Below are 25,078 nucleotides of genomic sequence, written 5' to 3'. Positions count from 1 at the left end.
AGAATGTCATAAACTATTGTTGTATATTTAGTAGATATTAGTATTTTTTAGCTATATAATATACCCACACACATGCTGTACCCCCTCAAAGTCTGTTATTTTTTCTTTTTTAAAAATTATTTATTATATATATATGTGTGTACACTGTAGCTATCTTTAGACACACCAGAAGAGGGCATCAGATCCCATTACAGATGGTTGTGAGCCACCATGTAGTTGCTGGGAATTGAACTCATGACCTCTGGAAGAGCAGTCAGTGCCCTTAACCACCCAGCCATCTCTCCAGCCCTGTTATTTTTATTCTTTTTAAAATTACATCTACTTATTGTTATGTATGTGCTTGCACTCACACATGCTGTCATAAGTGTGGCAGTCAAAAGACAACTTGTAGGGAACTTTATCTTTCTACAATATGGACTTTGGTGCTTAGGTCATCAAACTTTAACATGCTGCGCCATCTCACACTCCCACTTCCTTTGTTTTGGAGGCAGTCTTACTCTGTAGCTCAGACTGGTTTTGAACCCATGTGGTGGTCTGAATATGCTTGGCCCAGGGAGTGGCACTATTAGGAGGTGTGGCCTTGTTGGATAGAATAGCATGGCCTTCTTGGAGGAAGTTGTGTTACTGTGTGTGAACTTTAAGAGAGGTTTCTCAGCCGGCGTGGTGGCGCACGCCTTTGATCCCAGCACTCGGGAGGCAGAGGCAGGTGGATTGCTGAGTTCGAGGCCAGCCTGGTCTACAAAGTGAGTTCCAGGACAGCCAGGGCTATACAGAGAAACCCTGTCTCGAAAAACCAAAAAAAAAAAAAAAAAGAGAGAGAGAGAGAGAGAGAGGTTTCTCCTAGCTGCCTGCAGAACAAGACATGGAACTCTCAGCTCTTTCAGCACCATGCCTGCCTAGATGTTGTCATGCTTCCTGCCATGATGATAATGAACTCAACCTCAGAACCTATAAGCCAGCCCAATTAAATATTGTCCATTATAAGGGTTACCCTGGTCATGGTGTCTCTTCACAGCAATGAAAACACTAACTCAAACAGCCCATAACAGTCCTTCTGCTTCAGCCTTCCAAGTGCTGCTGGGATTAGAGGAGTGAACTACCAATGCCTGATATAAATGGTCATCTTGAAACAATTTACTGGTGTGTTTCCTAGAAGATTGAAGGCATCATTGGGATATCCTTAACAGTTGTGTATACATGTGGTTGTTCACAGAAGCTTCCCTTACACTGATATGCTTTATGTGTTTCTGATATTTACTATTTCAAGCTCTAATATCTATGGTGTTTCAGTTGAACTCTTTGTGGTGTGAGAATTTTTCAGTATTTGTTTTGCCTAAGAATGTTATGACTGGGAAATTGGCTTCTACATTTTATTGAGTTTTAACTTCAGTAAGTTCATGTGGTTAAACTTTTTTTTTTTGCTCTAACCCTTCTATTCTATTAAAACTAAAGAATATATCTAAAGAAATACTTGTGTGCATACATTGGAAAATTTTTTTAATACACACACACACACACACACACACTGTATATATTGGGGCTAGAGAAATTGGAGAGAATGCTCAGTGGTTAAGAGCATTGGCTGTTCTTCCAGAGGACCTGGGCTCTGTTCTCATTACCCACGCAATGGTTCACAACCATTTATAACTCCAATTCCAGGAAATACCACACCTTCTAGCCTCTGAGGGCACCAAAAATGCACACAGTGCAGGCTAAAGACTCATAATAAACAAACAAAATAAAGAGATCTGTAAAATTTTACAGTATATGTAACACTTACAATTCCAGCATTTCAGAGCCTGAAGGATGAGGGTTTCATTTCTAAGTTCAGTGCCTGCTTGTGCTACATAGGGAGATTCCCCCAACCCCATCCCAAACAGCAACAATAGACTATGCTCTCCCTGATTGTGTTGATATGCATGACCACCCATGCCCATGTTAAGCTGCTGTCTGCCAGCTAGAAAGCCCTGAAGGAGAAGGCTGGCCTGCAGCAGCCTGTCCAGCGATGACAAAGTCCAGTTGTACTGCATCCAGTTTAACAAGAGCTTTGCTAAGATGAACAGGAGCACCAATGAGTGGAAAACTGTTGTGGACGTGGCCATGTTTTTCAAGGGGTTCATGCTCTAATTCTGATGTGGGAGAAACACCATGGGTACAGCCCCATCCCTCATAGCTTTGATGGAGACTGGGTGGCTCTGCAAACCCAGCAGATGCTGGACAAGAAGGACTTCTGCCAAGTAGGAATATAACAAAAAAATGGAAGAAGTGAGACCCCGTTGCTTGTTTCCTTCCCCTTAGTCAGAATGCTGGAAGCTGCTGTGTCCAACAGTCTGTGTTAATAAATGACCAGTTTATGAGAAAAAAAAAGGTTTAAAATTAAAAAAATAAAAATCTGAGATGTCGGGGCCTAGCAAACACAGGAGTGGATGTTCACAGTCAGCTATTGGATGTATCACAGGGCTCCCAATGGAGAAGCTAGAGAAAGTACCCAAGGAGCTAAAGGGATCTGCAACCCTATTGTTGGAACAACATGATGTACTAACCAGAACCCCGGAGCTCTTGTCTCTAGCTGCATATGTATCGAAAGATGGCCTAGTCGGCCATCAATGGAAAGAGAGGCCCATTGGACTTGCAAACTTTATATGCCCCAATATAGGGGAATGCCAGGGCCAAAAGAATGGGAATGGGTGGGTAGGGAAGTGGGGGGCGCTATGGGGGACTTTTGGGATAGCATTGGAAATGTAATTGAGGAAAATATGTAATAAAAATATTAAAAATCAAAAAAAAGAAATGTAAATAAAGAAAATATCTAATAAAAAAATCTAAAAAACAAAAAAAAAAAATCTGAGATGTTAGTAAGTATCATGATAGCTCTAGCACTGTTCTGTCTACGTAGTTGCTTTTGCTTTTCATGGTCCATTGTATTTCCATGTGAATAGTTTGTCTTTAATAGTTCTGTAAAGTATATCATTGAAATTATGATTGATACTGCATTGAGTTCTGTAGGTTGCATTTAGTAATTTACCCATTTTCACAGTATTAATTCTGCTAATCTAGGAGTATAGAAGTCTTTCCATTGTCTAGTTTCTTCAGTTGCTTTTTTCAGGGTCAGGTTTTCATTGATGGTCTTTCACTTCCTTAATTAGGTGTATTACTAGGTACTTAAAATTTGGGGTAGGGGTTGGGGGTAGAAAGCTGGTTCAGCAGTTAAGGTACTGGCTGTTCCATTCCCAGCATCTATCCACATGGTAGTTCACAACTATCTGTAACTTCAGTCACAAGGGATCCAACACCTTCTTCTGGCCTCCCTGGGCAACACACATGCTAGTGTTATACAGACATATGTCAGGTAAAACACCTGTGCATATAAAAATAAATAGAAAAGATGAAAACAGTTTGTTCTTTTAATTTTTTTAAATTTAATTAAAATATTTTCTCTGACTTCCTTCTTAGTAAATTTGTTATTGGTATGAAGAAACCTACAGATGTGTGTATTAATTACTATCTTATGCTTGTACTGAAAGTATCAGATCTAGTGATAACTTTATAGCATCCAGAGCATTTTAAGTATAAAATCTGGTCATCTATGAAAGGACTTCAACCTTTCCTACTTTTATCCCTTCTATATAATCTTTCTCTTACCTTGTTGCTCTAGTTAAGGCTAGGGTAGATTTATTTTTAAAAATAAGATTTACATTTATTGTTCTTAATTGTGAGTGGGTTGGGGTGTATGAGTGCATGTGCTCACAGAGGCCAGAGGCATTTTGACTCAGAGGCATGTAAGACTTACAGGAGACTTAGCAGTCTGTTACTGGAATTTGAACTCAGGTCCTAGGAAGAACAACAGTATTTGCTTTAACTAATGAGCCATCTCTCCATTCCAGTGTCTATTTTTGACAGTCTTTTTTTTTTTTTTTTTTTTTGGTTTTTCAAGACAGGGTTTCTCTGTGTAGCCCTGGCTGTCCTGGAACTCACTCTGTAGACCAGGCTGGCCTCCAACACAGAAATCCGCCTGCCCCTGACTCCCAAGTGCTGGGATTAAAGGCGTGCACCACCACTGCCTGGATTGACAGTCTTACTGTGTAGCTCAGGCTAAGACTGAGTATTATGTTAAGCAGGCAGAGTGGGTACCTGTTTTGTCTCATTCCAAATTTTCAGAAGATTCAGTATAATATTGGCTATAGGTTTGTCATATATGATCTTTATTGTTTTGTGATAATTTCCTAATTTCTTCAGAACTTTATCGTGAAAGCATGTTGAACCTTGTCAGATGTTTTTCTAGAGCTAGGTAGATCAGTTGGTAAAGTACTCAAACATGAGGATTTGAGTTCAGTTTCCAGCACATACATAAAAACTGGACCGTGAGTAGGAGGCGAGCTATAGAGATAGCTCAGTGGTTAAGAACGTTTACTGGTGGTGGGCAATGGTGGTACATACCTTTAATCCCAACACTCAAGAGACACAGGCAGGCAGATCTCTGTGAGTTCCAGGCCAGCTTGGACAGAGTGAGTTGCAGGTTAGCTAAGGCTATACAAAAACAGCTACAGTGTACTTACATATAATAAAAAATAAATAAATCTTAAAAAAAAAGAAATCTAAATTTATTTTATTTTGTTTTGTTTTTGTTTTTGTTTTTGTTTTCGAGACAGGGTTTCTCTGTATACTCCTGGCTGTTCTGGAACCCACTTTGTAGACCAGGCTGTCCTCGAACTCAGAAATCCACCTGCCTCTGCCTCCCAAGTGCTCCCACCACTGCCCGGCTCTAAAATATTTTTTATTTGTATTACTGTTTTGTTTGTTTGAGACTGGGTTTCTCTGTTTAGCCTTGGCTGTTCTGGAACTCCCTATATAGACCAGGGTGGCTTCGTTCTCAGAGATCTGCCTGCCTCTGTTTCCCCAGTGCTGGGATTAACAGCATGCACCACCATTGCTGAGTTCTAAATTTTTCTTTTTTCCTTTTATTTTTTCAATTTTTTATTAGATATTTTCTTCATTTACATTTCAAATGCTATCCCGAAAGTCCCCTGTATCCTCCCCCCCCTAAATTTTTCTTTTAATTAAAAAAACAAAAACAAAAAACTGGACATGGTGTGCCCATATAATCCCAGCACTAAGGAAGTAGGGAGACGAGGAGCCCTAGGGCTTTAGGCTGGCCAGCCAGCATAGCCTTAAAGGTCAGTTCCAGATCTGCTTCAAAAAATAAGATGGTAAAGCTGGCGAGATGGCTTAGTAGATAAAAGCAGTAGCCATAAAAATCTGAAATTGTTCACAAATTTTGTATAACAATTGGATGAGGTGGTATAAAGCTGTAAAGCCCTCATCCCTAAGACTGGGTGGAAGGTGGAGACCGCAGAATCAATAGGAAACTGGGCTAAATAATGCAGCAGCAGAAATAACAAGAGATTCTGCCTCAAAAACAAAATGGAAGAAAATAACTAGGTCCTGAAAAGTTGTCCCCTGACTTCCTTTCTTTTCTTCCCTCTACTTACCTGTTCTGGGATATCTATCTATCTATCTATCTATCTATCTATCTATCTATCTATCTACCTGTTCTGGGATATCTATCTATCTATCTATCTACCTGTTCTGGGATATCTATCTATCTATATCTATCTATATCGATCGATAGATAGATAGATACACACAATAAATAATCTTGATAAAACAGGTCAAAGTAATATAGAAAGTGATTGGGGAAGCCACTTAAAGTTCACCTCTGTACACACACATACACACACACACAAATGCATCTTCCAAGATGATTGTATGATCTCTGTTCTTAACTATTTTTATAGTGTATTACATTTAATATGCTGTAGTAATAGTTATATTCTGTGGTAATAATGACTGAGATGTTGGGATCACAGCAGAAAAACTTAGCTGCAAATAAATTTCATTGCATTATTTTATCTCACTTGAGTGCTATAATTCTACAGCAACAGAAATCAACTAAACCTCTCAAATTCCCTGAAGTTTTAAAACACAAAAATTAGCTGGATATGGTGACACAAACCTTTAATCCCAGCACTCTGGGAGGAGGCAGAAACCTGCAGAGGTCTGAGACTTGGAAGCCAGCCTAGTCTACATAACAAGTTCCAAGACAGCCGAGACTGTATAGAGAGACCCTGTCTCAAAAAACACAGTAAGCCATTTTCTATAGAGCTAGACTGAATTATCGTTTGTTTTCTCCTAAAGTTATATTAAAACAAAATGTAGCTGAGTAAGTACTACGGCAGGCACCCATGGTTCCAGCTACCTGAATGGTTAAGGACTTCAAGCCCAGCTTGGGCAAAAATGAATATTAACCTTATTTCTGAACATTTCAGGATTGTCTAGTTTTTTTTTTTTAGTTGTTTCTTGTTAATTTTCTTCAAAAAAATATTTATGTGTATGAGTGTTCTGCCTACATGTATGAGGTGCTTTACATGTGTGCCTGCTGCCTGCGGAGTTCAAAAGAGAGCATTGGAGCCCTTGGGACTGAAGTTAGGGATGGTTGTGAACCACAGTGTGATGCTGGGAACTGAACCTGGATCTTCTATAAGAACAAAAGGTGCTCTTACTTGCTAAACTATCTCTAGCTCATTTGTTGATTTTCATTAAGGACAAGAAAATGCGTGTGCGAGGGATAATGGGGAACTGGACAGAGTGTTATTGTCCTAGAACTTACAGTGAAAACCACAGTGGCTTTAAATTTGCAGTAATCCTCTTGTCTCTGCTTCCTGGGTTCTAGGAGTATAGGTGTGCACCACCACACAAAGATCAAAGGTTTTCCCTAAATAAAAGTTGGCAGAAAAGAATTATTTTTTTTCCCACTAATTCTGTAGAGTGAGAATTAGAATAAAAGTTTCTTTAAGACATCTGGTATGTGCAACACTATCATAAGTGGTAATAAAATACTGTTATTGGGGAATGGGGGTGAGACAGGATCTTTATATAGCCCTGGCTGTACTAGAACTCACTGTATAGACCAGGGTAGCTTCAGACTCATCCACCTGCTTCTGCCTCTTGAGAACTGGGAATGAAGGCAAGCACCACCATGCTTGGCAAAATACTCTTGTTTCATTTCAGGGAAACATTTTACGCTACAAATGCTTTTTAAAACCTGAATTTTTTGGTTTATTTGGGGGGGGGGGTGCTGTTTGTTTGTTTGTTGTGGGTTTTTTGATTTTTGTTTTTTTGAGACAGGGTTTCTCTGTGTAGCCCTGGCTATCCTGGAATTCACTCTATAGATCAGGCTGGTCTCAAACTCAGAAATTCACCTGCTTCTGCCTGCCAAGTGCTGGGATTAAAGGCGTGCGCCACCACTGCCTGACTCTGAGTTTTCTTATACTATTGAGATACTATGATGCTATGATTGAGGGAAAATATAAAAGTCTGATCTCTGCTCCTTTTGGAGAAGGGTGTAAATCAGAGGAAGTAGAGTTTTGGTCTCAGAGAGATAGAGATGTTTATTCAAATGCCTGGAGATTTTTATCTATTTCTAGACCTGGTTGTGTTCCATTGATCTGCTTTTCAGTCTTTAAGCCAGTATTCAGTATCATACTCTCTGGACTCTGGTAGTTTATCATAGTCAGTTTTGAAGGTGTTCACTGCTATCAGGATTGCTTTAACTATTCTAAATTATTTGTATTTCTAAATAAATTTAAGGATTGATTTAGTAGTTTTTCAAAAAGCTTCTATAACAGGGCCTGTGTGTGACTTGGAGTCTTTTAGCATTAGTTATTTGTTTTTTTATCTATTTATTTACTTACTTATTTCATGTGTGTATTTTTGCCTACATGTATATCTGTGCACCAAGTGCATGCATGGGGCTTGCAGAGTTCAGAAGAGAAAGAGATCTCCTGAAACTAGATTCACCATGTAGGTGTTGGGTATCGAACCTCTTCTAGAAGGGCAACCAGCTAGTTAATATAGCCTTCCATTTATTTAGATTTGTTGTTGTTGTTCTTTTTTCTCTGAGTATTCTGTTGTATTGAATATTGAGGTCTTACACATGTTGTTAAGGATTCCTTATTTTGCTAGGTGTGGTGGTACACATCTTTAATCCCAGCACTTAGAAAGCAGAGGCAAACATATCTCTGTTCGAGGCCAGCCTGGACTACAGGGGGAGTTCCAGAACATCCAGGGTTACACAGAGAAACCCTGTCTCAAAAAACAAAACAATTTCTTTTGGAGCTGGAGAATGGCTCAGTGCTTAAGAATATATAACTGTTCTTGTAGAGGACCTGAGTTCAGTTCCCATCACCCATTCTGAGCTGTTCACAATTACCAGTGACTCCAGTTTCTGGTAGATTGTGGCCTGTGACCTGTGTAGGTACCCACACTTATATGCATATATCCTCCCTATACGTGTGTAGGCACATATACACATAATTTAAGCTGAAATATTTTTTAAAAGAAAACAAAACTCATTTAAAATTATACTAAAATGTCAATACTGGGTGTGACTTTTTATCTTGGCCCAAAATATTTACATTTTGGAGAGCATTTGAGAAGTTTATTAACCTGGTTCCTTCCTAACTTAAAGAATTATTACATTTGTTTTATTTGTTGTTTTGATATTTTTAAGACAAGGCCTCACTGTGTAGCCTTAGCTTATCTGGAACTCATTGTAGACTGGACTGGCTTTGAACTCAACAAGTCTACCTCACTCTTAAATTTGTTTTGTATTAGAATCTATGTGAAGTGACTAGAAAAATAGAAAAGTTATTAGATGTGGTTCTTGTTCTTGGAGAATGTACTCCTTAGTAAGGACATTCCCAGTATTTCACTATATCAGTCTAGCTGGTTTTTCCTAAAAATTCCAATGCAAAGTTGAATTATAATGAGACATATTGGCACATGCTTATAATTCCTTGCACCAGAGACTGAGACAAGAGAATGACCAGAAGTTTAAGGCCAGCCTGGGCTATTTAGCAAAAATTGGATTGTAAGACTAGAGAGAGAGCTCAGTGGTTAAGAGCACTGACTGCTCTTCCAGAGGTCCTGAGTTCAATTCTTAGCAACCGCATGGTGGTACCATCTGTAATGGGATCTGATGCCCTCTTCTGGTGTGTCTGAACACAGCTACAGTATACTCATAGAGAACTAGAGTCTAGTTCTTTTTTTTTTTCTCGAGGCAGGGTTTCTCTGTATAGCCCTGGCTGTCCTGGAACTCACTTTGTAGACCAGCCTGGCCTTGAATTTAGAAATTCTGCCTCCCAAGTGCTGGGATTAAAGACGTGTGACACCATGTCCCACAACAGTCTAGTTCTTAAAGCCCTGATAACCCATCAAAGAACTCAACTACATAGTGGCTTACAACCATCTGTAATGGAATCATATACTCTCTTCTGGAATGTCTGAAGACAGCTACAGTGTACTCATATAAATTAAAAACAAAAAAAAAAAAGAAAGTGTACTTTTATTAAGAAGTTTTTATTTAAAAAAAAAATTAGTTCTTAAAGCCCTGTAACCCATTTGCAGCACTGCTTGTCTTTTTACTCCTATGGATTTAATTCACTAAACAAATTGAGCATGAGATGGTATGAGTTTTGTTTTGTTTGTTCTTTTCTACCTCCCATTGTTACCAAGTAATACCTGCTTTTGCTTTTTGTGAATTTGCAATATCAACATTATTTTGTTCCATCCTATCTCTTCATTTTCCTCAGCTTTTAGTTAAATACTTGCCTGTACCTTTAGTGTAAAAAAAACCCGTTATCTGTTAATGAGACAGTCCTGTCAGCAAACTTTGGATAAAACCATTGAATATATTTTCCATTTAACTTAATTGCAATTCTTTGAACAATGCCTGGGAACCTAATGTACTTAATGTGTTCACTAAGCATATTTCTCTCTTTTTCATTTCAGTTGGAAAGACGTCCTTGATCACCAGATTCATGTATGACAGTTTTGACAACACCTATCAGGTATTTTATTTTTGCCAATTCATAGCTTATCTCTTAATGTTAAGAGGAATGAAGTTCATTCATTTACATGCAGCCATAGATATAAAAGTGCTTTGTATAATGTGTAATTTATATAAAACATAAATGATCTTGTCCATAGTCATAACCTTATTAGTCAGTTTACTTCTTTCAAAGTCTATTGAAAAATTATTTTTGCTGTCATCTGAGAGGGAATTAGAAATGATATTAGAATTTTTTAATAGACAACTTATCCAAGTCTGAGATTTCTTTTTGAGAATTTATTTTAGCTTATGACATAAGAGAATTTAGGCCATCATGATGGGAAACTTACAATGGACTAGCTAGTTCATATAATTTGTCAATAGATTGTAAGCAGGGAGGGACATGCCAACACATAGCTGCTTTTTTCCTTTTTCTTTTAAAATGAGATCTATTTTATTTTATGTGTGGGTGTTTTGCTTACATGTATGTATGTGCATGCTTTGTGCCGTGGGCATCAGAATAGGGCATTAGATCCCCTGGAACTATATTCATGGATGGTTGACTAGCACCAAGTGAAGGCTGGGAATTGAACATGCTTTCCTGGAAAAGAGCTGCTCTTAACTGCTGGCTGTCACTTGAGCCCCCATGTCCAGTTACTTTAATTTATCTTCCTATTTAAAATAGACTTCCTTAATATCCACCTTTTTTTCCCTCCTAGTTTTTACCTTTTAAAAGTCTTTATTATTTAACCAGGCACATAGTATTTTTACACTGTGTTTGGATCATAGGAGATGCTTATCACTGAAAGATAAAGAAAAAAATCTGTTTCTTTAATATATTACTTCCATACTAGAAGAATTATGTTTCCTTGGAAGTCATATTTATTGGTCTCTGGCTGTCTCTGATGCCAGAACAAACCATTATGTAGGAAGTTTAGGCATGGTTATGTTTGCATCAAGATAAAATTCATAAAATTGTTGTTGGGACAGATAAAAGCCTTCTGAGCTAGAGAGATGGCTCAGTGGTTTAGAGCACTGGCTGCTCTTCCAAAGGTCCTGAGTTCAACTCCTAACAACCATGGCTCACAACCACCTGCAGTGTGATCTGACACCCTCTTTTGGTGTGTCTAAAGACAACTACAGTGTACTCATAATACAATAGATAGATAGATAGATAGATAGATAGATAGATAGATAGATAGATAGATAAAAGCCATTCTTACTGGGGAACATTAAGATAATCGGGCTAAGATTTGTATTCAGATATTTGAATATCCTGGTAAAAAATATACATATAGCCGGGCGTGGTGGCGTACACCTTTAATACCAGCACTCAGGAGGCAAAGGCAGGCGGATTTCTAAGTTCAAGGCCAGCCTGGTCTACAGAGTGAGTTCCAGGACAGCCAGGGCTATATAGAGAAACCCTGTCTCGAAAACAAAAACAAAACAAACAAACAAACAAAAAAACCATATAAAAATCCCCATTGTCCTGTTCTCTATGTAATGAGAAAAATTGTTATGAGAATGAGTTATCCTTCATGAATGAGGGTGAGAGTTGATCACATAAAGGGCCCAAAGGAATTAGTCTCCAACACAGAGTTTGTGCTTAGTACATGGAAACAGTTAACATTGGACATGTTCATTCTTGCTTGACAAAGTGTTGTTATGTCTGTATTTATTATTTCTTTCACATTCATAAATCCTGTTTGTTATCCTAAACTGCTGGCTACACCAAACTATTATTACTTGCTAACTCTTTTGTTTTGTTTTATAGGCAACAATTGGCATTGACTTCTTATCAAAAACAATGTACTTGGAGGATAGAACCGTGAGTAATGTTGTTTTCAGTGTGCAGTTTTCTGCAACACTTCAGGCTAGAAAACTAGGATCACAGCTTAGTCAGTATGAGAAGTGCTTAGCAAAATTACCAAAATCAGGTCTTGAAAAAATTTACTATGGAGTTTTTTTTTGGTTTTTTTTTTTTTGTCTGATTTATTATTTCTATTTAACGCTCAAAGCAAGAAAGTCAGAATTAGTTTGTAAATTCCTAATGTCTTTAGACTTTTTTTTACTATCTTGATAAATAAAAAGGACAACAGATAGATGTATAAGAGAATTAAAGGAATTTTCATGAAGAAATTTTAGTTTTTGAACAGTAAGTCAAGTCATTCAGAAAGATTTTATAGTATGTGAACTTAAAGGCTTTCTTTGTCAGAATAGAATGTGTAACAGTGATTAAATGGGGAGAAATCTGTCTTATTTTTAATCTTCCATGTTGTTGAGTGTTTCTTTGAAAAAAATTATATTTAGCCCACTCTTCCTTGAAGAGATATCTACCATCACTTAAACTGTGAATAACTTAATGCACCCAAAATGTGAAACATCTCTAATATTTTTCTTATTTATGAAGTATGGGGGGGTTGGATTAATATAGTATGTAATATAGCTTTTCTTAAAACTTGAGCTTGGAAACTGCTTTGTATGGCTAAGAAGACTTATTTTTAGGATTTTCTATAATGTGGATGTGGCAGGAAAAAAGTAAAGAACATTTTTATGTAAGATTCTTTTTTCTATCCTCTCCCCCATTATTTACAATGGTCTGGGCACAAATGTGTAGGAGAAACAAAACAGTAATCATAGACTCATGCTCACGGTCATCTGATAGCTTGATGTTTCCATTAACATTTACCTTCATTCTCTCTTATGCTCAGTATTTGAACATCAACCATCTACTTCTGATCATTTGGAAGACACTGAGACTCAAACTTACAGGGAGGGTTGGGGAATGCTTTATTTATTTTGTGAAATCTTTTGCAAATCATTTTCAGTGATTATACCTTCAAAACAAACAAGTTTGTACTACTGCTCCCTTTTCAGAAAGGAGTTTTTTAATGTTGTTTTCATTCCTCTACATTAAACCTCTTCATGAGTTGTCTACCACTCATGTTACAAAAAGAAAAACACTTTTTTAAGTATTATTTTTTTGGAATTTTTGTTTTGTTTTTTTTTTATTTACTTTTTCCCATCCCACAGATCAGGCTGCAACTGTGGGATACTGCGGGTCAGGAACGTTTCCGTAGCCTCATTCCCAGTTACATCCGTGACTCTGCTGCAGCCGTAGTAGTTTACGATATCACAAGTAGGTATACTGCAATGGGTTGACCTTTCTTACTTTTCTCGCTTGTTTGACTGATTTTGTTGTTAGGTGCGATTGCAATTATGGGACACAGCAGGTCAAGAGCGGTTCAGGAGCTTGATTCCTAGCTACATTCGTGACTCCACTGTGGCAGTTGTTGTTTATGATATCACAAGTGAGTGGGGGGATTATGCATTTCTAATCTATTTCCAACCTTTAGCCTAGCTGCATGCATGTTTGTCTTGTGCTTGTTTTCCTTACTGGCATGAAAAACATTTTATCATAGCAAACTGTATCCCAGAATAGCAAAAATCCTTGCCTCTCTGTTTGTACCAGTACGCTCAACGTCTGTGTGCTGGGGTTTTCACTGTCTTTTGGATTCAGTTATGGATACTATTTCAAGGATTTCAGAGTATCCTCTTATCCATAAACTATCCCATAATTATAGTTAAAGGGATATTATTTCTTAATTTATCTCAGATTTCAAAGATAATCTTTATTTAAGCCTGTTCCAAGTTTACCAGATCCTTCATGGCTTGTGTTGAGGCTTTTAAAAGTTTCTGCCAGCTAGCATTTTCTCTGCTTCCCTCTTGTAGTCATTCTTTTATAGAGAGAAAAACAGAAGCATAATGTGTATTTTCTGTTAGCCATTTTTGCTTGAATATGTGCATTTTGTGAATTATTTTTCTTTATTGTTAACAAATTACACTTTCATTTTTCTCCAAGAAAAAAAATTAATGGGGAATGAAAGATGATTTTTCTTTCTTTTTTCAAAACCTGAATGCCTTTGGTCTTTTAAGTAACTATAAATTCCCATGGAGTATTGGTGAGTGCTCTCTGGTTGGAATTCTTTATAAATTGTTTTATTACACTTGTGAGGCAATATTTAACATCATTTCATACACTAGTCCATAATTTATAGGAAAGCCTGGACTCCTATAAAAATACCACATACAGGTGACTCATTTGGACTAGTCATAATATTAATAGACATTTTGTGTACTCAGCCAAAAGTCTTACTAAACAGTAATTACAGTGGCAAAATTAGATTACATTCTGAGATATATTTTTTTCTTTTTCTTTTTTTTTAAACCTTTTTTGGATGTGTGCTTTAGCAGTCTTCTCTTGCAGCTTTACTTCAGGTTGCTACTTGTTTTTAAAAAATTAATTTTCATTATAATGCATTGACCTGTTTTGCAGCTTTAAAGTGTTTGTGTTTACTTTAACCAAAGCAAGTGAAGTTTGTCATGGTTTTTTTTAAAATTCCACAAATGTGGTTAAAATACTACTAAAAAGGGTGACTTCAGTTAGAAGTGAGCCTGGTATATCAAACTAATTAAGTTAAGGTTTCTTCACATAGATTCTAATAGAAAACAAATGTAAGAGCCAGGCCTGGTGGCGCATACTTTTAATCCCAGAAGAGGTAGTAGAAGCAGAAGAAAGGATTTTTAAAATAAGGTTAAAGTGATCACAAACTGAGTAAGCAATGCAAGCACAGTGGTGTTGAAAGCTATAGAAAGGCTTGATGGATTTTCTGGATGTGTTGGGACTTCCTGGCTGACATACTTTGGAAATGCTTTCTTTGTCATGTTTTGTATGTATTAGTATAAATGATCAAAAAAAGCATTGTGGCAATGTAACACCATATTATCTGCAGTAGCTGTCCTTAAATTTCAGAAAACTTTTTGTTTTTATAATTATGTAGTGCTTAACAATAGTTTGGTCATTGTCAAGAAAAAAACTTTTCTCCAAAATGAACATTGAGGATTTTATTTTCCTCAGACTCGTTTAGATCACTGACAGTTGTAATTAGATAAAATGGAGTTACATTGTAGGCACATTAAAAATGGGGTCTTAATGTGCTGTCCCCCTTCCCTCTTTTAGGGTATTTGTGGGAAGTGTTCTTCACTGGGGGAGGCATTTTCAGTAACACTAATCCCTCTGTCTGCTCTCAATGCCAGATGTTAACTCATTCCAGCAAACTACAAAATGGATTGATGATGTCAGAACAGAGAGAGGAAGTGATGTCATCATCATGCTAGTAGGAAATAAAACAGATCTTGCTGATAAGAGGTATGAAATAACTTTGAATGTTTAGCTTCTGAGTTAAATATGTTTGTTTACCAAAAATGCTTTTGAAAAGGAGAGATTTCATTTTATTTTTAGGGTGGTACCTGAAATATAAGTATAAAAATTAAACTTCTTTTGTGTAAGCCCATGCACAACTCTTTTACAGAATTGTTACACATGAAGCCAACAAATATTTTATAATTTTTAAGGTTTAATAAGTGGAGCAGACTACCCAAAATAACTACACTTAAAAAAAAAATGTTCTTAATGATTAGACACACATACTTGTAGTTTCTAATTAAACAGTCACATAATTTCATTATAATTCAGCAGTATGGTCTGTGTGTTCGTGTGGTTTTTGATTGTGTGGTGGTTACAGATTTAACTGAGTATGAACAGCTTAATTGTAATACCTTAATCGAATGCGCAAAGCTCATTCAAGTCAGAAGATACAAAGTATATTAACATTCACTGTAGCTTCTTTGTGAATGGCTTTCAGAGTTCTTTATGCTTTCTGGTTTAGTCTTGGCCACACTGTTTAATTAGTAAGTAAAGCTTTTACTATTTATTTATTTATTTATTACTTAATTCATTCATGAGTTGGATATTGAAATTCAGGTGATGAACTCATGCTATTAACTAAAATGTGATGTAGTTTATTTGTAAAGAATTGTGCAGATGTTAAGCCTACTTCTGCTCAATGGCAGAAATAAAATTGAATTTTTAGTATAATTGAAAAGTAGTCTTGGGGGCTGGTGAGATGGCTCAGTGGGTAAGAGCACCCGACTGCTCTTCCGAAGGTCCAGAGTTCAAATCCCAGCAACCACATGGTGGCTCACAACCATCCGTAACGAGATCTGGCGCCCTCTTCTGGAGTGTCTGAAGACAGCTACAGTGTACTTACATATAATAAATAAATAAATCTTTTAAAAAAAAAAAAAAAGAAAAGTAGTCTTTTCTTTTTTTGAGACAGGTAAAAGGTTGGGATGTGGCTCAGTGGTAGATATCTTAAGATTTATTTGTTTGGGGTGTGTATTTGTGTCAGGGCCTTACTCTTAAACCCAGGCTTGCCTAGAACTCATTCAGACCAAGCTGGCCTTGAACTCAAGATCCTGCTGCCTCTTCCCTGAGATTTGGGATTATAGGAATAAGCCACTACATGCAGTTCAGTCACTAACATTTTAAAAGTAAAAAGAGGGGCAGACCAGTAATGGCTTAGGAGGTAAGGCACTTTCCACGAAGCTGGATGGGCTAAGTTTGATCCCTGGGATCCATGTGATGAAAGAAGAAAACTAGTTCATGTGTGCCCATACATATACATGGACAAATAAGTGGTTTTTAAGTCAAAAGATTGGATCTGATGGTAGAGTACTTACTTGCCTAACATGCATGAGGCCCTGCCTGTGTTTTTGACCCTAGCACTGCTTAAAACTTAGAGTGATGGTGCATGCCTGCAATCAGAGAGGTGAAGATGAGAAATTTAAAATCATCTTAGGCTAGCAAGTTCCCAGCTAGGGAGCTCAAAACAAAAACACTCAATGGGTTCAGCCAAATAAAAACACATTAATAAAATAAATCTTCGTTTTATGGGGCTAGGGAGATGGTTCAGTGGAGAAGAGGAATTGTGCAAACCTGAGGACCTGAGTTCAGATTGCTAATGCATGAAAAGCCGAGATGGCCCGTGCCTTGTTTGTAACTCCAATGTTGGAGCCACAAAGGCAAAGAGGATGGCTGGGACTACTAGGCAGGGAACTATATATAGGGAAGCATACCTTGTTCTTTTCAGTTTTTCGTGCACACTCACCCAAGTACAGTCACCAGCAACACATACTCACACACAGAGAGATAGTTAAATTGGGGGTTGACAATGTAGCTAAGTTCACGGAGGTTTTACTGTGTTTTTATGTAGTGTCAAAGGCACTACGTTATAAAATGGCATGATAGCATGTTTGTGTAATTCCAGTACTTTGGGAGGTTGAGACAGGGAGATCAGAAGTTCAAAGTCATCCTGGGCTACATGAGGCCCTGTCTTTCTTTATTGGTCTCTGGCTGTCCTGAAATTCTCTGTAGAACAGGCTGACTTGAAACTCAGTAATCCTCCTGCCTCTGCCTCCTGAGTGCTGGTTTTAAAGGCATGTGCTGCTACCCCTAGCTTAAAATTCTTTTTACACACAGGCACACAGACACACACAATTTGATTAAGGGGCTGGAGAGATAGCTTAGTAGTTAAGAGTACTGGCTGCTCTTCCAGAGGGCAATGGTTTAGCACCATAGGCTTATGACTATCTGTAACTCTAGTTCCAAGTGTTCCAGTGCCCTCTTCTGAAAGCCTCTGTGGATACTAGGCATGTATGTGGTAAACAGACATATACGCAGGCAGAAAGAACACTATACACATGAAATAAATGAAGGATTTTTTTAAAGTCAGTAAACTGTATATGCTCCGAAGAGCTTTTGCCCAGCATGTGTAAGACCCTAAGTTCAATTCCCAGTACTAGGGAAGAGCAATAAATATAACATACACATAGACACAGACACAGACAGTTCTTGAGTGCTACACACAGTTATGTTTTCAAACTAATGGCTGTTTCTATAGCCAAAACCAATAGAACTTGGTTTATAGTTTTATGATTTCATTTTTCAAAAATAAGAGTTTGTCTTTTTAAAAATTTTCCTATAGGCAAGTGTCAATTGAGGAGGGAGAAAGGAAAGCCAAAGAGCTGAATGTTATGTTTATTGAAACCAGTGCAAAAGCAGGATACAATGTAAAGCAGGTAAGTCTTATTTGTAGGAATGTTTGTTCCTAACTTATGAAAATGTGAAATAATTGTGAGTAAGCTATTTTTTTTAGTGTAAAGGTTTCTTTCAATTAGCAATAGCAATTCATGACCTAGAAATATATTTTCAGAGAGTAAGAAAAAATATCTGTGGCATAGTTTTTGTAAAAAGAAAATATTTATCCAACTGTTCAGATTACACACAGGATAACAAATTCATTATGATTGCAGTATTTCTGAGTATAAAGTTTTGAACTTCCATACTCTCATTATATCTGTTTCATTGTCTTAAAGGTCACTTCATTTTTTGGCAGTTAAGACTAATAAAGGAAAACTGATATCCTCTTAAGACAGCTACAGAATACTCATATATACATAAAATAAAAATAAATCTTTTTTTTTTTTTTTTTTTTTTTTAAAGAAATTGTTAGTTGCTTATAGCTCTTCTAGGAGTGGGGCCTGTGGTGTCAACTCTTGTTGAAGTTGTCAGGCCTTGTTTGAGCAGCCTTGTTGGGAAACTTTTCATTACTGCTTTAATTTCACTTGATATGGATCTATTTAAATTGTTTATCTCATTTTGGTAAATTGGTAGATCATATGCCTCTAAAAATTTATTCATTTCTTTTAGATCTCCTATTGTAATGGAATGCATAGTTTTTTAGATAAAGCCTAATAACTTTCGTTTCGTTGGCTCAAATCCCAGCAACCACATGGTGGCTCACAACCATCCATAATGAGATCTGACGCCCTCTTCTGGGGTGTCTGAAGACAGCTACTGTGTACTTATATATAGTAATAAATAAATCTTTATTATTATTTATAATTTATAATATAATTGTTTAATAATAAATATATAAATATTTATTATTAAACAAACAAACAAACAAGCTCTGTGGAAAGTCTCAGTAACAGAATAGATCAAAGATGGGATAGAATATTTGAGCTTGAAGGAAACAGCAATAGAAATAATAACAGCACACAAACTCACAGAAATTAAACAATGAATGGGTCCTTGAAGAAATCAAGCAGTAAATAAATTTTTAAAATCCCTGGAATCAAATGAAAACACAACATATCAAACTCTTGAGATACAATGAAAGTAATTCCAAGAAGGAAGTTTATATCTCTAAGTGCCTACATACCAGAGAGACTTCAAGTAAGAAATTTAATGATGTGCCTTAAGAACAAGAAACCAAATTCTACATCAGTAGAGGGAAAAAAAACACTAAGATCAGGGCAGAAATTAGTGAAAGGGGACCAGCAACAAACAATACACAATCATCAAAACAAAGAATTGGGGTTTGTTTTTTGTTGTTTTGTTTTGTTTTTGAAAAGATAAGACAAACCTTTAGCCAAAATGACTCACAGGAAGATCCACATTAATAAAATTAGGGAAGAAAAGGGAGTCATTATTCTGTGGGTCTTGGATGTGCTGGAATTAGTATCGTCCATGAGGTCAGGGTGCCTGGTGTGAGCTCTCTGTTGTTCCTTGAGTAGGATATTGACTTAGAGAGCAACTACAGCTGTTTGATTACACCACCGTGTAGAATTTACACTAACCAATTCATAATACAGTTACTGACAATTGAGGATAAACAGCCACAGACAGTATGGTGTAGACTTTGATTTTAGTAAGATTGGGGTGGGATTGGTGGAGGACAGGTAAGGATAGGTACTACATATTATATCAATTTGGAGTTGAGGGGTAAAAACTGAGATAGGTAAAGTGTCTAGGGGTAGAACAGTTCTTGTGCATCGTGGCATCTACTGTCTGGTCTATGTGAAAAGCAACGTTTTCCCTTGCCCTATTCCTGTTTTACTATATATAGTTTCAGATCTATTAAACATTTTATTTTTTGGTGTGCTAATGTTGGATGTATATATATTTATAATTGTACTTTGAAATTGACTTTTTTATCACAATATACTAGCTGTAAGATGACAGTAACAAAACCTTACTATCAATTATTTTAAGGTCTTAACTTGCTTTCTTGATTCTGTCATCTAAGTGAGGAATAACCTATTTGCCATCCTATGGTCGTCAGCTTAATACCTTCTCTTCTCACAGCTTTTCCGGCGTGTTGCTGCAGCTTTACCTGGAATGGAAAGCACACAGGACAGAAGCAGAGAAGACAGTATCCTTTTTGCTTTTTAAGACAATTTCACTGTCTAGCCAAGCATAGTGGCACATGTTTTTAACCCAACACTGGGAAAGCAGAAGCAGGAAAATCTCTGAATTTGAGGCGAGCTTGGTCTGCACAGTGAATTCTAGGATAGCTAGGTCTTTGTAGAAGGATCCTGTCTCAACAAAAACAAAAACAAAATGAGAACAAACATTGACTGTCACTACTATTTTTTGGAGCCATACTTGTGGCTTATTAGTTACCTGTTGTGGGACAGAACACCAGACAAAAGGAGCTGAGAGTGGAAGGGTTTATTTTGCCCCACTGTTTAAGGGCATGGCCCACCCACCATGGTGGGGAAGATGCAAAGCAGAGTAATTCTCTCATGATCTACGATCATGGGGCGGCTGGTCATGGTGCTTCTGCCGTCAGGAAGCAAAGGTGAATGCTGGTATTCTGCTCTTTTTCTTCTTATTTAGTCCAGGACCCCAGCCCATGAAATGATGTCACCCATATCCAGTGTGGGTCTTCCCACCTTAGATCTCCTTGGAAGCACTCAGAAGCTTATCTCCTGATGTTATGAGTTTAGTCAAGTTGCCAACCAAAATTAACTGTCATAGTAGACTATTACCTTGAATGTAGAAATTGGTGTCTTGGGTGTACATAAACTCAGGAGTTCTGTAGCAAATTAGGCCTAGTTATCCAGATGGACCTGGCTTCTTACTCAGATTTTGTTGTTTGCTCACCTGCTCCTTTCTGTGAGGATGTGGTAGGATAGGGTTTGTTTGTGTAATTTGGTTTTTGTCTCGAAACAGTCTTGATTTCAGTCTGGTCCCAAACATCTGACCCTTCACTGTCAGAGTAGAGAGATTACATGTACCAAAAAAATGTTCTTAATGTGGTATTGGGAGGTTTACCCAGGGTGTCTTGAGACACACTGCCAACTAGGCTCAGCTTTAAGTCTTCTGTTCCCCCTTACCCCCAAAGATTGTGTACATGCATGCCCACAAAAGCCAGAAGAGGTCGGTCATAAGATCCTCTGGAGCTGGAGTTTCAGATAGTTGTGAGCCACCTAGTGTGAGTGCTTGGAACTGAACTCAGATCCTCTGAAGCTCACAAGCCCCCTTAGCTGCTGAAACATTATCCCCTAGCTTCCTCACTTGCTGTTTAATACGCAAAAAACTTAAAATCCCCTGTCTCCTGAAGTTGCATTTTGTATCCCAGATTTTCCCAGACTTGGCACAAGAAATAACTCAGAATGGAACTGTATTATAGCTTCTTAGTTTAGAAACAAGATGTAATGAAACACATCTAATGATTTCTAAGAGTTTTGATTGGTTGTTTTCATTGTATTTACCGTCTACTGTTTTCTCTTATAAAGACATTTATTAAGCTGAAGACTTCATGACACTCTGTATTCAATGATTTTTATTTCTAAGTATTTATTACTTTTAATAACATAGTAAGTTCTACTGAGTTAGAGTAACATGTAAAATTAAAATTTCCCCTTATTTGAGTTATTTTGTAGGATATGGTCAGATACTTACTATATATAATTCTTTAAGAAATGTCATCTTCGGGCTGGTGAGATGGCTCAGTGGGTAAGAGCATCCGACTGTTCTTCCGAAGGTCCAGAGTTCAAATCCCAGCAACCACATGGTGGCTCACAACCATCCGTAACGAGATCTGACTCCCTCTTCTAGAGTGTCTGAAGACAGCTACAGTGTATTTACATATAATAAATAAATAAATCATTAAAAAAAAAACTTGTTAAAAAAAAGAAGAAATGTCATCTTCAGGCTGGTGAGATAGCTCAGCGTGTAAGATAATAATAATAAATCTTTGGGTGGGAACAAGCAGGGAGTTAGTGAGCAGAGCGGACCAGAGTGAGTAGGGTTTACCAAGTGAGCAGAAGTCTTAAATTCAATTACCAACAACCAGTTGAAGGCTCACTGTACAGCTTCAGTGTATACTCTGAAGGTAGATCTCTGAGTCGGCCAACCTGGTCTGCAGTGTGAGCTCCAGGACAGCCAAGGCTATTACACAGAAACTCTGTCTTGGAAAACAAAGAGAGAATATATGACTGAATAGGTTCTGAAATCAAATAGAAGTATAAGGGGCTTGTCAGAGATGTCAGAATTCAACAGTTAAACTTGTACTTTTGTATACAACTCCTTAACTTTTGTTTTCAGTGATTGACATAAAACTGGAAAAGCCTCAGGAGCAACCAGTCAATGAAGGCGGCTGTTCCTGCTAATCCCCCTGGCATCCTTCAACCCTTCTGCAGAAGCTCACTGCTTTGGCCCCATACTCTTTCATTGACTGCAGTGTGAATATTGGCTTGAACCTTTTCCCTTCAGTAATAACGTATTGCAATTCATCATTGCTGCCTGTTTCGTGGAGATGATCTATTAGCTTCACAAGCACAAAAAAGTCAGTGTCTTTATTATTTATATTTTTTAAAAGCCAAACAATTCCAGCATACTCGTGATAACTTTGAGGATTAGATACATTTTCTTAACATTTTTTTCCCTTTTTAATGTTATGATAATGTACTTAAAATGATGAAAATCTCAGCAGTATGTGTGTGGCTTGTTAAAGAGCAGCGTGTTCACAGCAGCTTTGCCTGCCTTCTTGCTGTCTACCAGCTTTTCTTGCCTCTTCCTTCTCCCCTTCCCTGTTCTTCCCTTTCTCAAACAAACAAGACATGGCAAACCGCAGTCTAGCCAAGCCCTTTGAAATTATCCATAGTTTTACAGACAGCTCCAGGCCATGAGCCACAATGTCCAAAATTATTCTTGAGCACTGATATAAATTACTTAGACCTTCTTTGAGGTCAGAACTCAGCTGTTGCTATCATGATGGGCAGTGCCGGAAAGGGTTCTGGTATGTCTTCAAAATGAGTCCACGGATTTACTGAGTGCTTACAGGTAAAGGAAGATAAGATGTCTTTCTGATCAGAACATGAGCTTTACTAGACTCTGGGAGAGAAAAGTAGCCAAGTACTTCTGAACCATTTTTTAATATCTGTTTCGTCATGGTGAAATTATAAAGTTATAGCAGTTATCCCAAAATGTTTTAATTATCAAAATACTGTCTTTAAAAAAAAAAAAAGTAACACCTTTTAAAGCATTAGATTTCACTTGGGTTTTTTCCAAAAAATGCTAGGTAGACAAGGCATTGTAAAAATGAGTTTCCTTTAAGAACCATCAGAATATAAATTTAACATGAAGAAAACTGCTATATCTAGTAGAAATAATATCTAAAGTTTACCAACTAAAGTACCCTCACAGAATAGCAGATACCCTTCGCTCTGGACGTGGGTTCAAATTTGAATACGGAAATAATTTCCTTGGAAGTCCCTAGGGGCAGGTCAGAGAAAGTATGCAGTAAGAGAGAGGGAAAGGAGAAAATGGAAATAAAAGTCACTATAATGCAGATTTATGCCTTATTTTTTAGCATTTTTTAAATGTTGGGTCTTTCAAGGTGTTTTTTGCTTTTTATTAGATCTATATAAATAAGTTAACTAGCAATTTAGTTTTGTATTTAAGCTACACTTAATCTTTTTCTTTGGTGATATTTATTTCTTTGCCTTTTTTTAAAAAAACTTAGAATTTTTAGGTGTTTTGTTGAACATTTAGAGCTTCATCACCATGGCAATATGTATTTCCCTTGAAACATTGCAAACAAATATACTAGGAGTGCACCCTTTTAATCTTTACTAGTTATTGTGAGATTGCTGTGTAAGTTAATAAACACATTTGTAAATACATTATTTGCAGGAAAAAAAATTCTGAGTTCTAGCTCAGAAGCAGCCTGCGGAGTTTATGTTGTAAGCATTACTTAACACAGTATAAAGATGAAAAGGTAACAAAAATAACTTCATACTTCCTCACCTCCTCATTGCAACAAAATCCCTAACTGGAAAACCTACTCCCCTCTCCCTGTCCTCCTCCACTTTCACGTACTGTGTCACCTTGTAACACTTGGAGAGCACTTGGATTAAGGATCTGAATAGAGGAATACTTTCAGATAAATTAGCCCACATACCCTGTAACTTATACTCAAACATGGGATGGAGTTGTAAAGTGCTTTTATAATACACATTATTGTTAAAAGCAAGGATTGACTCTTTTGTTTTATTTTGACATGGCATGTCCTGAAATAAATATCAATTCAATATGGCACACGGTTCACATTCTTTATTTGAAGGACTTGTGATTTCTGGAAAGGGGGGAGTGATCATCTTCCTCCGTCCACTGTTGCGTTTGATTCTTTGTGTTGTTTTGAAGTAACCAGCATGCTGCTGCTCATGCTGCTTTTTGTATTTGACTTGGAGTTCTTAAACTGAAACAGTGAAATGTGTTCATGGCCTAGATGTTTTTTTTAAACACAATTTTGCTGCCGAGTATATATAACTACAACACGAAGGAGAACAGGTGTTGACTTGGCTGCCCGTGCCTGCCAGTGCTCATGCTTATGCTTACGCTTCTTTCTTAGTGTGATAAAGTGCATTGGAAATAAATTATATAAATAAATGACTAACAAGAACAAATGTGAAAAAAAACAGGAAGTCAGAATTCTTTTCAAGGCATGAGGGTGTGGAAGAGGGGCTGTAACTGGAGACAGCGCTTACTGGGGTCGTGTACCAGGTGTGATAGTTTGGTCATTGATGGACCATATATCAAATAAGGTTTCATATAATTGCAACTGAGCTAAAAGTTTATGACAATGATAACAAAATCTCTCTCATCTGTGAAAATCAGTTGTTTTCACTCACAAAAGTAGAGCTATAATTAAATACAACGCATGGCAATAATAAAGCCTATATTACTCTCTTACTGTTATTTTAAAATGTAGTTCTGCTTACAAAAAAAATACAAACTATTATACCAGCCAAGCCCTTAGACATTGGTTACTATGTCTCTTGGCCGTGTGTTTTTTTGTATTTAAGCTTGTTGTGTTCTGTTGATTTTTGACACCAGCAGGAGTAGGCTATACTGCACACAGACATTAGAGCCTAAGTCTGTGTCATAGGTTATACTGCCTATACTCTGAGATACTGGCTTGGTGAAGAGAGTTA

General features: G+C 37.2%; 1 protein-coding gene across 2 annotated transcripts in view; it reads left to right on the top strand.

Moving 5' to 3' along the window:
• Rab6a (RAB6A, member RAS oncogene family) overlaps window positions 1–24,180 on the top strand; it is a 34,298-nt gene extending 10,118 nt beyond the window's left edge. The window contains exons 2-8 of one of the 2 annotated variants that reach the window (XM_021166102.3): window positions 9,850–9,908; window positions 11,664–11,717; window positions 13,095–13,200; window positions 14,987–15,098; window positions 17,776–17,869; window positions 19,941–20,007; window positions 22,188–24,180. In XM_021166102.3, coding sequence (XP_021021761.1) covers window positions 9,850–9,908; window positions 11,664–11,717; window positions 13,095–13,200; window positions 14,987–15,098; window positions 17,776–17,869; window positions 19,941–20,007; window positions 22,188–22,252 — 557 coding nt within the window. In that variant the 3' untranslated portion in view covers window positions 22,253–24,180. Of the gene's footprint in view, window positions 1–9,849; window positions 9,909–11,663; window positions 11,718–12,922; window positions 13,029–13,094; window positions 13,201–14,986; window positions 15,099–17,775; window positions 17,870–19,940; window positions 20,008–22,187 lie in introns of both variants that reach the window. The other variant, XM_021166103.2, reaches the window with a different exon arrangement.
• Window positions 24,181–25,078: the final 898 nt, after the last annotated feature.

This window comes from Mus caroli, unplaced genomic scaffold (assembly GCF_978045245.1).
Source record: "Mus caroli unplaced genomic scaffold, Mus_caroli_1 scaffold_8, whole genome shotgun sequence".
Taxonomy (NCBI): domain Eukaryota; kingdom Metazoa; phylum Chordata; class Mammalia; order Rodentia; family Muridae; genus Mus; species Mus caroli.
The sequence above is the reverse complement of the archived record's forward strand: the minus strand, read 5'-3'. Positions and strand labels throughout refer to the sequence as shown.